This window comes from Nannobrachium achirus, assembly GCF_963921795.1.
Source record: "Nannobrachium achirus genome assembly, chromosome: 12".
NCBI lineage: Eukaryota > Metazoa > Chordata > Actinopteri > Myctophiformes > Myctophidae > Nannobrachium > Nannobrachium achirus.
The window spans coordinates 66,034,971-66,051,165 of NC_137832.1; the positions used below are offsets into that span (position 1 = coordinate 66,034,971).

General features: G+C 38.3%; 1 protein-coding gene across 1 annotated transcript in view; it reads right to left on the bottom strand.

Annotated features, from left to right (window-relative positions):
- Positions 1-11,036: 11,036 nt before the first annotated feature.
- LOC308295803 (carotenoid-cleaving dioxygenase, mitochondrial-like) overlaps positions 11,037-16,195 on the bottom strand; it is a gene marked incomplete at both ends in the record, with an annotated part of 62,463 nt that continues 57,304 nt past the window's right edge. Inside the window, 2 exons of the mRNA XM_080738852.1 lie at positions 11,037-11,153; positions 16,008-16,118. Coding sequence (XP_080594978.1) covers positions 11,037-11,153; positions 16,008-16,118 — 228 coding nt within the window. The remainder of the gene's footprint in view (positions 11,154-16,007; positions 16,119-16,195) is intronic.

Genomic DNA, 16,195 nt, shown 5'->3' on the forward strand with positions numbered 1-16,195 from the left:
CAAAGATCAGCACCAGGCTTTCACCAGATTAGCTTCTACGATGCTGCAAGGTCGAAGGTCATCGCATTGCACTTTAATGTCCCTGCCCTTCTGCAGGGAGAGCTCTAATGAACCCCCACGCACGCAGGCACGCACGCACGGACGCACGCACGCACGGACGTACGCACGGACAGACGCACGCACGCACGCACGGACGCACGCACGGACAGACGCACGCACGCACGCACGCACGCACGCACGCACGCACGCACGCACGCAGGCACGCACGCACGCACGCACGCACGCACGCAGGCAGGCAGGCAGGCAGGCAGGCAGGCAGGCAGGCACGTTGATTGCGAGCGTCAGGTCGCAGTTACTATCAAAATAAACCTCCACCGGCTGTCTGTCAGTCAGTCTGTCGAGTCTGTCAGTCAGTCAGTCTGTCTGTCCATCACGTCACACTTTTCCCCTACTAGTCATAGCTCCGCCACGGTTACCCCTATCCATGCCAAACTTTGCACACACACTCCTTGGCTGCCAAATCACAATCCCCACCCCTCATTTCTCACATGGCCCAATTCTAGCACCACCATCTGGCCAATTTTTGCAAAACACATTATTGGACACTGCTCCTACAGATTTGGGCATAAAATCACACAAAGCGGTACACAGTATCTCTAAAGTCATGTCATCAACATGGATCTGTCCCATTTCTCATATTCCCTCCTTATTGGCTACGATTGCCTTCTAAAGTTTGTGTATGTGACCTGACGGTCACGTTGTGTGAATCGAAAAACGAACGGTTTTGGACATGCAAGGTTTCCGCCCGACAACAACGATATTCTACTATTCTTGCGGGGACGTTTGGCTCTCACGAGTAAGACACACACGCACACACACACGCACGGACGCACGCACGCACGCACGCACGCACGCACGCACGCGCGCACGCGCGCACACACACACACTGGAACAAACATAATATAGGCTACTCCGCAGAGAAGTTCATAAGCATGACTGATTAGATTAGGAGTTATTAGTTAATTAATGTGCAGCTTACATATTAAGCCACACATGACCTGCCAACATGGTGCAGTTAACCTCCTCGTGGAGTTCAATAAATAATTGACATCGTTACCGCGGATACGCATCTCCTCTGTGTCGGGGGGGAAACCTTGTACGTCAAAAACTGTTTCAGGATTTATAAAAAGTTGCAAAAGTAGCAGATCTACAAGCTGGAACCGCTTGGTGCTGCGCTTCCAACTTGCGGATCTGTCACTTCTGATGGTTTTGTGTGACGCCGTAGTGAGAAAATGAAAAAATAAAAATACAAAAAACGTTAAAACGTGGAGATACGAGGTTTCTGCCTGACATGACGATCTTCTCTCGCTCAGTTGATCCTATTCCATAATGAACAGGTTAACAGTTCATAAAGCATATAGTCAGTTCATATAGCATATAGTTCATATAGCATATAGTCTGATCAGTTGATCCTGTTCCATAATGAACCAACATAAAGCATATAGTCATATAGTTCATATAGCATATAGTTCATATAGCATATAGCATATAGTTCATATAGCATATAGTCATATAGGTCATATAGCATATAGTTCATATAGCATATAGTCATATAGTTCATATAGTATAGTTCATAAAGCATATAGTTCATATAGCATATAGTCATATAGTTCATATAGCATATAGTTCATATAGCATATAGTCATATAGTTCATATAGCATATAGTTCATATAGCATATAGTTCATATAGCATATAGTCATATAGTTCATAAAGCATATAGTTCATAAAGCATATAGTTCATAAAGCATATAGTTCATATAGCATATAGTTCATATAGTCATATAGTTCATATAGTTCATATAGCATATAGTTAATATAGTCATATAGTTCATATAGCATAGTCATATAGTTCATAAAGCAGTCTGATCAGTTGATCCTATTCCATAATGAACAGAATAACAGTTCATATAGCATATAGTCATATAGTCATATAGTTCATATAGTTCATATAGCATATAGTCATATAGTTCATATAGCATATAGTCATATAGTTCATAAAGCATATAGTCATATAGTTCATATAGCATATAGTCATAAAGCATATAGTCATAAAGCATATAATCATAAAGCATATAGTCATATAGTTCATATAGTCATATAGCATATAGTTCATATAGCATATAGTCATATAGTTCATATAGCATATAGTCATATAGTTCATAAAGCAGTCTGATCAGTTGATCCTGTTCCATAATGAACAGGATAACAGTTCATAAAGCATATAGTCATATAGCATATAGTCATATAGTCATAAAGCATATAGTCAGTTCATAAAGCATATATTCTGGGATTGTTTTTCCCTCACAATACCGATGTTTCCTGTTGAGATTGGCACATTTCACCCAGGTTTTTTCATCTCACTCAGTGTTTGCTGACCTCACTAACCCTAACCCTAACCCTAACCCAGCAACGAAATAAACAAAAAATAAAACAATTCACAGGAGGCAAGCTGTGATCACCCCCATGATATTGCAATGTAGTATCAAATGCACTTCATTGCAGGCACTTTTTGAGAGTGAAAAAAAAGAAGTCACGTCACACGTGTGACATGTGTGTTCTGGGCAGCTTGCCCCAGGAAATGTGCCCATCTCAATAGGGAACAACGGTATATGGGCAAAAACCTCTTATCTCCATATGTTATGCATGTTGAGCTTGTAGATCTGCTACATTTGTACTTGTAGATCTGCTACATTTGTACTTGTAGATCTGCTACATTTGTACTTGTAGATCTGCTACATTTGTACTTGTAGATCTGCTACATTTGTACTTGTAGATCTGCTACATTTGTACTTGTAGACCTGCTACATTTGCCGTTTTTGAATTTGAATCCTGAGAAGTAACAGTTACTGTATACTGTATGTTCATAGTGTCTCAAACATTAGATTTTAAGGCCTTTCGGTGGTTCTCAAACCTTTTCATATCAAGCGCCCCCAAACTGGAATAGCCTTTGTTTGGCAGTGGAAATGTTTGGCAGATGAACAAGCTCACCCTCTTTGTGCCACACTATGAGCTAGTATATCTGCCAGGCACGTACACACATAGACATCAAAGGGGGCTTGAGCCCCTGCCCTTTTATCCATCTGTAAAAAAGTGCCCTCTCCAGACCATGAATGCAGTTTTTACTATGGTGGCCTCTTTCCATGCCATACCTGAAGGCAGCGTTCAAGAGAATTGCCTTGTCCAAACTCTCCTGAACTTGAATGCAGAATCTTATGTTGAAAGAATTGCCCTCTCTGCGCTGTGACGCGTTGTGAGCTTAGAGGTCGGCTATTTTCAATATTTCCAGCAATAGGCCTTTTTAGAAATGTCAGCCCTCTGCCTCTCTAACATTCTCTGCTATTTCTTTTAAATCTGCTATTTTTGAGAAACATTGTTTTAAACGACAGTTCTAAATCCTCTTCTGAAAAACATATCGTCAATGTCTGTTTTACATAAAGTAAAGCCCTGCTTCATGTCGCACAAAACTATGTGAGCCGTTGTGTGCTTGAAGATCGTCTATTTTCACTATTTTAAAACATTTTTTTTAAATGACCAAAAAGGGAAGGTTTTGGATATAGAAGGCTTCTACCCGACAACATTTGTATTGCTACTGTATATATATTTATATATATATATATATATATACATATATATATATATATATATATATATATATATATATATATATATATGTATATATATATATATATAATATATATATATATATATATGTATATATATATATATGTATATATATATATATATATATATATATATGTATATATATATATATATATATATATATGTATATATATGTATATATATATATATATATATATATATATACATATATATATATATATATATATATATATATATATATATATATATATATATATGTATATATATATATATATATATATATATATATATATGTATATATATATATATGTATATATATATATATATATATATATATATATATGTATATATATATATATATATATATATGTATATATATGTATATATACATATATATATATATATATATATATATATGTATATATGTATATATACATATGTATATATATATATATATATATATGTATATATATATATATATATATATATATATATATATATATATATATGTATATATATATATATATATATATATATACAGTTTACAGTTTACAGTTTAGGCATTTAGCAGACGCTTTTAATCCAAAGCGACTTACAATAAGCAGATACAACATCGCAATAATAAACAAGATAATAGGTCAGTACATTAACAGCAATATAACAATGTAAATGGATATCTATCTAGAGAAAAACACAATATAATCAAGTTCTAAAGAAACCTAACAAACAAATGTTAATTAGCTTCATGTATGGTCATTGATTTTACTGTAGTGCTAAGGGATTAGGTGGAGTCTGAAAAGGTGAGTCTTCAGTCCACGGCGAAAGGTAGCGAGTGAGTCCGTTGTTCTAAGTGCGACAGGGAGTTTATTCCACAACTTGGGAGCCAAGAGGGCAAACTGTCTCGGACGAGTGGATTTTTGCCCTGGAGTTTTTAGCGAGGGTTCGGTCAGCATCCCTGTGTTGGCTGATCTAAGTGAACGAGTGGGGGTGTAGGGGTTGATCAGCTTTTGGAGGTATGGAGGAGCCATACCTTTGGCTGCTTTGAAGGTCAGCATCAGTGTTTTGTATTCCATGCGGGCCGCAACCGGGAGCCAGTGGAGGCTGCGGAGAAGGGGAGAGACATGTGAGAACTTAGGCTGGTTGAAGACCAGTCGTGCCGCGGCATTTTGGATCAGTTGGAGAGGTTTGAGTGCACATGCCGGGAGACCAGTGAGGAGAGAGTTACAATAGTCGAGTTTTGATATGACAGATGTCTGAATGAGGAGCTGCGCTGCCTCCTGGGTGAGGAACGGTCTGATTTTACGGATGTTATAGAGTGTGAACCTACAGGACCGGGTGACTGATGCAATATGTGCCTTAAATGATAGCTGGGTGTCCAGGACCACACCAAGGTTTCTAGCAGTCGGAACTGAAGTCACCAATGCATTATCTATGGATAATGCATATATATATATACATATATATATATATATATGTATATATATATATATATAGAAGGAAGACCAAGCACAACCCTAATTAGTTTGTTCTGGGCTGTTTGGAGCTTTAACTTTAAGGCAGCTGGGGCATCGCGATACCAGACAAGGACTCTGTAATCAATGAGGGGCCCAATAAGAGCACCTCCTAGTGTCTTTTGAGATTTAATATTGATCAGCGGGCCAACCCTAACCCTAACCCTAACCCTAACCCTAACCAAGGTTCCTGTAGAATTTCAAGATGTGCCTAACACCAAACAGCCCAGATGGAGCGGGCAGTTTTTTGACCAGATTTTTGGCCATGGAGGTGAAGTAGATGTTGAGATTTTTGGCTACATCAAGACTGTCAGTGAGGAGGGTTATGGGAGTTTGGATGGATATGTTGCTGGCTATGGATCTAAGTTTAGCGCCACAGCCTAGCTGGGTTTTAAATAGCTTCCATAGGTCTCGTGGTTTGTGGATGTTTTCCTCGACTTTCTCATCCAAGTAGTTTTTTTTTGGCAGAAAGGATTAAGGATGTTGTCCGGTTTCTCAGTTTATTAGCTTCTAAACTGACTATTTGGAGTTTGGCTTCAAGGTGTTTATTGGGGCCTTTTTTGAGTTTGTGATTACATTTGCGTTTCTCAGAGTATTTTTTGACAGCGACAATGTTAGAACGGACATTTTATCGATCACTGGAGAAATGACATGTCACACATGTAGGCTACTGTATGTGATGGCGTTTCAATTTGTGAAAAAATACTACCTTTATTCTACAGGCAGAACTACTGGCTTCCAGAACTGATGTACAATATCAAATATCATCTTCATTATATTACCATGAATATATTTACATAAGGGTGGGGTAGGGTAGGGTAGGGTAGGGTAGGGTAGGGTAAGGTAGGTGATGTTATTGTAAAAACTAACTGTTAAATAGCTTCTGTTCTGTTAGTAATCACAGAGTGTTTGTTCAGTAACGGTCTCTCCAGCTCTTTAGTAAAAAGAAATGCATTTTCAGGCCAGTTTTATCCATTCAGGAATGAGAAGTCAAACAGGATGCAGATTAAACCCAGACAGGATGCAGATTAAATAAAACAGGATGCAGATTAAACCCAGACAGGATGCAGATTAAACCCAGACAGGATACAGATTAAACCCAGACAGGATGCAGATTAAATAAAACAGGATACAGATTAAACCCAGACAGGATACAGATTAAATAAAACAGGATGCAGATTAAACCCAGACAGGATGCAGATTAAACCCAGACAGGATACAGATTAAACCCAGACAGGATGCAGATTAAATAAAACAGGATACAGATTAAACCCAGACAGGATGCAGATTAAATAAAACAGGATGCAGATTAAACCCAGACAGGATGCAGATTAAACCCAGACAGGATACAGATTAAACCCAGACAGGATGCAGATTAAATAAAACAGGATACAGATTAAACCCAGACAGGATGCAGATTAAATAAAACAGGATACAGATTAAACCCAGACAGGATGCAGATTAAATAAAACAGGATGCAGATTAAACCCAGACAGGATGCAGATTAAATAAAACAGGATGCAGATTAAACCCAGACAGGATGCAGATGAAATAAAACAGGATGCAGATTAAACCCAGACAGGATGCAGATGAAATAAAACAGGATGCAGATTAAACCCAGACAGGATGCAGATGAAATAAAACAGGATACAGATTAAACCCAGACAGGATGCAGATGAAATAAAACAGGATGCAGATTAAACCCAGACAGGATGCAGATTAAATAAAACAGGATGCAGATTAAACCCAGACAGGATACAGATTAAACCCAGACAGGATGCAGATTAAACCCAGACAGGATGCAGATTAAACCCAGACAGGATACAGATTAAACCCAGACAGGATGCAGATTAAACCCAGACAGGATGCAGATTAAACCCAGACAGGATGCAGATTAAACCCAGACAGGATGCAGATTAAACCCAGACAGGATGCAGATTAAACCCAGACAGGATACAGATTAAACCCAGACAGGACCCAGACAGGATGCAGATTAAACCCAGACAGGATACAGATTAAACCCAGACAGGATACAGATTAAACCCAGACAGGATGCAGATTAAATGAGTGCAAATGGAAGCGACGACACAAAGAAACCAGCAGACAACTGATAAATGGGTACTCTCTCCTGATTGGCTGAACTTGGCAACCCTCATGCATTTTCTGCTTACTAAAGAGCTTTACAGACGGGGAGACCGGGAGCCCTGACCTATCAGAGTGTTTTTAACAAAAACAAAAGAAAACTAAAATCTCTTACCGTAACTTTAAAGCTATCGGATAGAAAATGTTGCCCGCTTTGCCATCAAAAATCTCTAAAGAGATTGGACGGAGGCAAGGCCGTAGGATCCGGCTTGCAAGTTGAAGCAATATAGGAAAAGTTCACATGAATGTCCGCACATTTAGTTGTTTTCCCTAACAAGTTCCATTCAACTCTGTGTATTCTCTTCATTCTCTTCTTGTTCTTTTCTCTCTTTCTCTCAGACTCTTGCCCTACTAAACTGTCTCTGTACCTTTGAGAGTCAGAATCAGAGTCATGTATAGTCTGTGGAGTTTATTTAGTTTATTATTTTGGTGATTTTGGTGTCAGCATGTTGGCATTGAAATAGGATACAGTTATCTTTAAATTCCTGTAAGGAACATGAAAATAAATACATTCATTCATTCATTGTGGGAGAGGATGAACAAGCCATCTGTGTATGAATGTATCTGTATACTTGTACTGTATGCATCTATGGATCCTATTCATGTTTTTATGGGACCAGCTTGGACAATGAGATGCTGCATCTCACAAGAGGCCATCCCTTTCCCTTCAATAAAACAATCTGAATCTGAACCATCTGGAGAAAGCACATCCTATGCAACGTGGGAACATCCAACAAAGATCTGACCATGACTGAAACAGGGTTTGGACAGCATACTGTATATCAATGTGGTGAAATATAAACCAAAAGCATGATATCGTTGTTGTCGTGTGGAAACCTTGTATGTCCAAAACCGTTAAAAAACGAGTTAAAGTAGTGAAAATAACTGATCTACAAGAGCACAACGCCTCCCACCGCGAGGCGTTGTGTGCTTGTAGATCTGCTATTTTCACTGCTTTTGTGCAACTCTCTCGTATGATGAAGTAGAGCTTTAATTTACAAAAGAACAACTACTTTAATACTTGGAGATACAAGGTTTCTGCCTGCCAGTGATGATGTATACAGTTACTGTATACATCATACTGTATTACAGTGTGATGGTTGGACAATAGGCTGATCTTTTCCCCACAAATTACAACCGCCCACTTTGTGTTTATGTTTGTGTCAGCCTGGGTTTGGGGTTTGTGTTGAGCAGTGGTAGCAGTGTAAAGCTAAGCACATTTACTTAAGTACTGCACTTAAGTACAACTTTGAGGTATTTGTACTTTACTTGAGTATATACAATTTACGATATTTTTACTTCTACTCCATTACATCTCAGATCCAAATATTGTACTTTGACTCCACTACATTTATTTGAAAACTTTAGTTACTAGTTACTTTGCAGATATAAATGATAATATTATAAAACATACATAAACCACTTTAGCCCTATTTTATACCAAGGCTGTTTGAAAATAGACGATTTATAAGCTCACAGTGCATCGAGCTGCGATGCGTTGTGAGCTTGTAGATCTGCTATTTTTAAACATTTAGTACTTTTACTTTTGGTACATTAAGTACATTTTTATGCCAATACTTTCATACTTTTATTCAAGTACATTTTGAATTCCAGACATTTACTTGTAACAGAGTATTTCTACAGTGCAGTATTGATACTTTTACTTAAGTAAAGAATGTGAGTACTTTTTCCACTACTGCTTTTAAAATACAAAAAAGTATTCAAAGGTACAAAATTACTTTTACATTTTAATAGTAATTGCTGCGTATAAATAATTGTGTTTAAATTGATACGCTCCCCTAAGAATCCAAAGACTTTCCAGTAACGTGACAAACGTTCCCAAAAATATCAATAGGCCTACTGTTGAAAATATCTGATCTATAAGAGCTGATCTAATATAGTGTCAAAAGTATCCAAAAAAAATCACACTAGTGTGAAGTGAGCTAAGCTTGGCCATTGTGACCTTGGGCGTACAACAAACATAGAAGAAGTACTCACCTGTTTTACTTAAGTAAAAAGTATCAATATCTACAAAACATATGATTGTAGTGGAGTAAAAGTACAATATTTATCTCTGAGATGTATTGGAGTAGAATTACAAGTAGGATACTGAAGAAAGTAAAAAGAATACCTCAAAATTGTACTCGTACTTGAGTAAATGTACTCAGTTACTTTACACCACTAGATTTTCCGTAGATTGTTTTGTGACGTGACCTCATAGACTCTCTGGAGGCCATCGACCCGCGCAATCCATTTGTTTTGTTTTTTTCCAGCCATTTCAGACAATGTCCATTTTCTATCACATTAACGTTGACAGAAAATTGAATTTCCTCCGATGCATTTTGGTGTATCCTAAGTGCTGGCCGATCCGCTCCCATCTCATCGGGGGTGTAGCGTTTCATTGGGGCTTCATGATGTTTTTGCAAAAACACTTAAGCAGCTCGAATCATAATAATAAAAGAAAAAGCATGTGAAAGTGATTCCACTTTAATCGCTTCAATGACTTTTTTTTTTTTTTTTTTTTTTTTTTTCCCCCACACAATGATTATCCTCCCATCCACCTAAAGTATTATTTAAACCAATATTTACACTGCATTGTGTTGTGGGGAGGATTCTGGATGCTGTCCAAAGGATGGATTCTAATTCCTTCCACTCTTCAGCTCGATCAGAACATGCAGGGGACAAACTCCTTTAAACCTGTTAAACCTGCACTGTGTTTAACTTTGCTCTTGTTCTTACCACGGATTGTGTCTCTTGTGCAACTGCTGAATTTTATATTATCTTTTTTTTTATTTAATTGTAATTTTCCCACTGAGCTGACTGGCTTGCTCTTGAATTCCGGGAGGATCATTATAGCCAGAAATAGCAGATCCACAAGCTCACAATACGTCACATTTTTGACCTGTTATGAGCTTGTAGATCGACTATTCTTCAGCAAAGAGAATTGGTGTGGACGTATAAGTGTATTAGTTAGTATTGTATAAATACTCGACCACACAGGATTGGACAAAATACTATTTTATTCACAAAACAATTACATGATGTTCTTATGTGGGATCCACTCTTACAGATCTGTGACTCTCAGAATCACATTACATTTACAGCGTAGGTTTTTGGTTCCAGAGAGAGTGAGAGGAAAACTGTATTCCAAGCCAGTGGTTCTCAACATTTTTTATTTAATTTTTATCTTATGTCATATTACCCTCCGTAAATATGCAAATCTTTCCCCCTAAGATACAGTAGGCAAGGAGGAAAACTTGAGAGAAAATCCATTTCCATAAAAACTGAAAATAATGTTATACTTGACGTTTAACCACTTCAACCCCAGCATCCGATCTATAAGATCACAACGCGTCACAACGTGATGCGCTGTGAGCTTGTAGATCTTCTATTTTTGGTGAAGAGACTTGGTTGCAGACTGAAAAAGAGGTCTGTTTCACTAAGCATAGAGACTCTGAGAGTTAAACTGAAGTTGTTAAATTCCACATTATGATCAAAAGTATTCTGTGGCACCCCAGGGTGCCACGGCACCCGCGTTGAGAACCCACTGCTCCTCCTAGGCCGCGTCGTTGAACACGCCGTGCGTTCCGTAGGGGATGTTGACGGGCACCTCGGCTCGGCCCAGCTCCTAGGCCGAGTCGTTGAACACGCCGTGCGTTCCGTAGGGGATGTTGACGGGCACCTCGGCTCGGCCCAGCTCCTAGGCCGAGTCGTTGAACACGCCGTGCGTTCCGTAGGGGATGTTGACGGGCACCTCGGCTCGGCCCAGCTCCGTGAAGGTCTTAGCATCCAGAACCAGCAGGAAGGAGCTCTTGTCCTACAGACACAATAAAACAAACACATTTAAGCTGAGGTTGGCAGGATTACATGGAGCGAAGGAGAACAATGTTAACATGTGGTCTAACATTGCAGATCAGCTCATAAAGACATGATTTAATTAAATCATAAAGACATGATTTAATTAAATCATAAAGACATGATTTAATTAGGAGTTTGGATCTACTTTTCATGACATTGTTGGTCCTGGGAGTGGGGGGGGGGGTGGTAGGTGGGCTTGCTCATGTCATTCTCTTGACCTTTTGTTCTTTGTTCTTTGTGTGGTTAGTTTTACGTTGTGAGGGCCTACTGTATGTATACTACATAATTGTATTGTTTACTTAATATACAGCTACTCAATAATAATAGTCGATCTACAGGCTCGAGCCTGTAGTGTAGATCGTCAGTTTGTAGCTCGGCTATTTTTGAACATTTTTGAACAATTTATATTTTTTGGGGTCTCTGGCACAACATCTTTTCAGAAGAGGGGTCCGCAGCCAAGTACAGATCAATTTGGGGGTCCTTGACATGAAAAAGGTTGAGAACCAAGTGGTCTAGTAGTGCATTGTGAAAAGGGGATAAACTCCTGTGCTCTGGCTGATACTGATGATTAGCCATTCTGACCTACACTTAAAAACTTTTCACAATGATTCAAATCTTCAAAGACAAAGCTGTACAAGCTCACGCTGTGAGCTATTTTGAAGAAGATCGGCTATTTTCGTTACTTATGTGCGATATACTGTATAGTCATATAAAATGAAAATAATTTAATTAATCATTTTTTGGCTTGCACAGGGGTAAAGTTACTGCCAACCAAGGTGGTGCCAAATAATACATTTTATTAATATAATAATACATTTTCTTGGCAATTGTGTTTGTGTTTAAAAAAAAAAACACCTTCAGATGAGGTGCAGAAGAAGAGAACATTTTGCAATCATGATCATTGTTCATCATTGAATTAATTGAAGTAAATCTGAACAAGAGAAAATACAATAATTATTTAAAACGATCAGGTATTAACAACACAACCGTGGTACAGTAGGCACCCCAGTGATTACACTGAGAGTTGTGAATGAATTATTTATTGGTTCAGGAAAATTGAATGAATGAGCTTGAATTCAAGGCTTCAGGGGAAGAATATAATTGAGTACCTGAGACGAATAACACTCCATATTTCATTTTTATTTATTTCTAATATAGATATGTTTTGATTTACCAGACTGTAAGCCACAAACTAGTCATTTTTAATCTGTTAAATTGTAAATGCACTCCCCCCTCATTTGGTTCAATTGTCTGTTTTAATGTTATCTGCTCCCTTTGTCTGCTGAATATTGCTTGTATGGACTCTGTTGTTCCATAAACGGTTGGAGATACTGGTTTTCCACTTTCCATAATCTTATAATCTTATAATAAAGTCTTATAATTCCCAATATACATGAGTTAAGTAAAAAAAATCTAATTCAACAAAATGAGGGGGGATTGCAGATTAAAAACTTCTGATTTGTGGTTTACAGTCTGGGAATAAAAAAAATAAAAAATAAAATATATATATTATGGACTTAAGGTCTTTGCACACTGCTGCGTTTTTCTGGCCGAATATCAGAGTGAATTTCGGAGCGCGTGAATAAAAAAATCAACCTCACGTTATGTCAATCACGTTTGCACACTGCCGCCCGTTTCGTATTTATTTTTGGACCAGGGTTGATTTTTTCAGATTTTCGCAGCTGTTGCTCTGAGTCCCTTGCTCTCTCTCTCTTTCCTCTCTCTCTCCCTGGCCTCCGGCTTTCGGATTTCCAAAACGCAACGAAAACATGCAGTGCAGTGTGCAACCACCTTTAGACTGTTTTTTTCGTCTCAGGTACTCAATTGATAGAGGGGTGAACGATCCATTTAAATCTGTGGGTTTCAACCCTTTTTCACATAAAGGTCCATTATTTAGTCTGCATTTGAGACCCAAACGTAGAATATTTTGTTATCGTTGGATAAGACTTTGTCCACAATTCCATGCTGTGTTGATGTGGTACACCAGGGGTCTTCAACGTTTTTAGGCCAAGGACCCCTTAGCAGGGACCCCCTCTACATATTGTATAAATGTGTGATAGAGATTCTCATGGATTTCATAGATAGATTCATAGACTTTTTCGACACTTACAATCTTAATCGTCGATACTTAGTAAACCTTTCACTCTGTACTTTGTCTGCTCTTTTTTACCTCTACACCAAACATATTCGCTAAAGTTCTCCTCAAGAGAATAGGGATGTGAGGGTTCAAGTTGTTCATTTAAAATAATTATCACACAAGGATTTGGCGGCCCCCCCTGTAGTACAGTTTACAGTTTACAGTTTAGGCATTTAGCAGACGCTTTTAATCCAAAGCGATTTACAATAAGCAGATACAACATCACAATAATAAACAAGATAATAGGTCAGTACATTAACAGCAATATAACAATGTAAATGGATATCTATCTAGAGAAAACACAATATAATCAAAGTTCTAAAGAAACCTAAAAAAAACAAAAAAAACAAAAATGCTGACTAGCTTCATGTATGGTCATTGATTTTACTGTAGTGCTAAGGGTTTAGGTGGAGTCTGAAAAGGTGAGTCTTCAGTCCACGGCGAAAGTTGGTAACTCTACTCTGAGAGTAGTAACTCTGAGGACCCCCTAGGATCCCGGACCCCCTGTTGAAGACCCCTGTGGTATCAGTTAGAGAGAGATAACAGGCAAAATAACAATTCTTCTACATTCTCTAATTGTGTAGACTTAGAATTAAATAAGGAAGATGTTTTAAAGATAATTTAACTATTTAGTTAAAGATCTATTAGGTTCCATTTGTTTACCAACTCTAGTTCTCAACCACTGGTTGAGAACTACTGACTTAAATGGATTTCATGCACAATAATGTGCATGAATTCTTTAGAAGGTAAGGTCATGCCTGACACTGTGACATCACAGGTGACATCACCTATGTAAAAGTCCATATGGGTATTCCCCAGAATCCCTTTTATGCCCATATATGAAGATCCCTGATCATCAATATACTGGCCAGATGGCCAAGACATGGCCCATATCTGTGCGGCTGGTTCAGTCAGGGATCACCATGTATGGGCATAAAAGGGATGTACCATATACAGTACATGGATCTCCATATATGGGTAACTGGTCGTCTTACTAGTATAACTCGACTATTCATGAATGCAGTACTTATGATGTAATGCATTCACTCCAACACTAGTGGGCAATGTTGTGTTTGCAGTGCTCTCTTCTGTTGGTTCCTTGAATGTACAGTAGTTACCGTGTTCAGTCCTACCCCTACCCCTACCCCTAACCCTACCGTGTTCAGTCCTAACCCTAACCCTAACCCTAACCCTACCGTGTTCAGTCCTAACCCTAACCCTACTGTGTTCAGTCCTAACCCTAACCCTAACCCTAACCCTACCGTGTTCAGTCCTAACCCTAACCCTACTGTGTTCAGTCCTAACCCTAACCCTAACCCTACCGTGTTCAGTCTGATTCATTCTTTTCCTAGAACTTGAATTCCCAGTGTTGTTTCCTAGTGATTCCCAGTGTTTCCTTATTATCTGTACATAAAAACCCTTTATCTGATTTATCCTGACTCTGCTTCACTGCCACACACTACCTTGTACTGTACCGTTCAGAGTGTTTCCACTCAACATGAGTTGATACAGAACCCTAAAAGTTGGTTTGGAACTGAACTCAGAACCAAAGTGGGCGTGTCACAATTCAGGTTTGGAAGATGCAGATGTGATAAAAACAACGATTATACAACATTATATACATTATATACAACAATTATACAACAGTTACCCTTAAAAACATGTCAACTTAATTTCATTAAGATATTCAATTGAAATTGATAGATTTGTAGATGTCCTTGAACTAGCTGCTTAGCATAGTGATAGATAGATAGATAGATAGATAGATAGATAGATAGATAGATAGATAGATAGATAGATTTATTATCCCAAGGTGCTGGGACAGCTGATGTTTACATTGATTAGACCTGTGTGGTAATGCTCATTATTCCCACGGGTAGAACACTATTTCAACCAATCAGATTGCTTCGGAACTACCTGTTGCATCATTCTGTTAAAGCCAGATTGTGTCCGGTTCCGTTGAAAGCACAACGGTTCCGGTTCCGTTGAAAGCACAACGGTTCCAAGAACCCAGAATGGAACCAGGTCTAATATAGAACCAAAGTTCCTTTCCTGTACAAGGGGGCCTGAGAGTGTATAAATGGAACCAAATGGAAGGGTCCATTTGTAGATATGGGGGTCCATGGTCGGCTACCAAACTGATATCAACATGTTTGAGAACCACTACTGCACAGTATGTCTGGGCGATAGCATTTCCTAATTTCAGTGGTGGAAAGTAACTACGTACATTTACTTAAGTACTGTACTTAAGTACAATGTTGCAGTATTTGTAATTTACTTGAGTATTTCCAATTTCCAATACTTTTACATCTACTCCACTACATCTCGGATCCAAATATTGTACTTTTACACCATTACATTTATTTGAAACTTTAGTTACTAGTTACTTTGTAGATGTAAGTTATAATATTATAAAAACACACATTAACCTACTTTAGCCCTATTTTATACCTTGGCTATTTTCAAACATTTTGTACTTTTACTTTTGGTACTTTAAGTACATTTTGTCAATACTTTCATACTTTTACTCAAGTACATTTTTAATTTTGGACATTTACTTGTAATGGAGTACATCTACACTGCAGTACTTTAGTAAGTAAAAAAAGAGAGTACTTTTTACACCACTGCGTAATTTATTTCATCATTACTAAGCGTTTGGGACGGCGTGTCACAGACCTGTCTGGGTGTGATGATGACAGACATGAGCACTCCGTCGTCTTCCTCTGTGGCGTCGGGCGCGGGTACAAACACCGGCTCGGAGGGGTACAGACCCGGGTAGCGCCAAGTCTGGAGAGGAGACATCAGGCTGGTGAAACAAGTTCTCACGTTTGGGGTGTTTCAATATAACACATTCTGGGATGGTT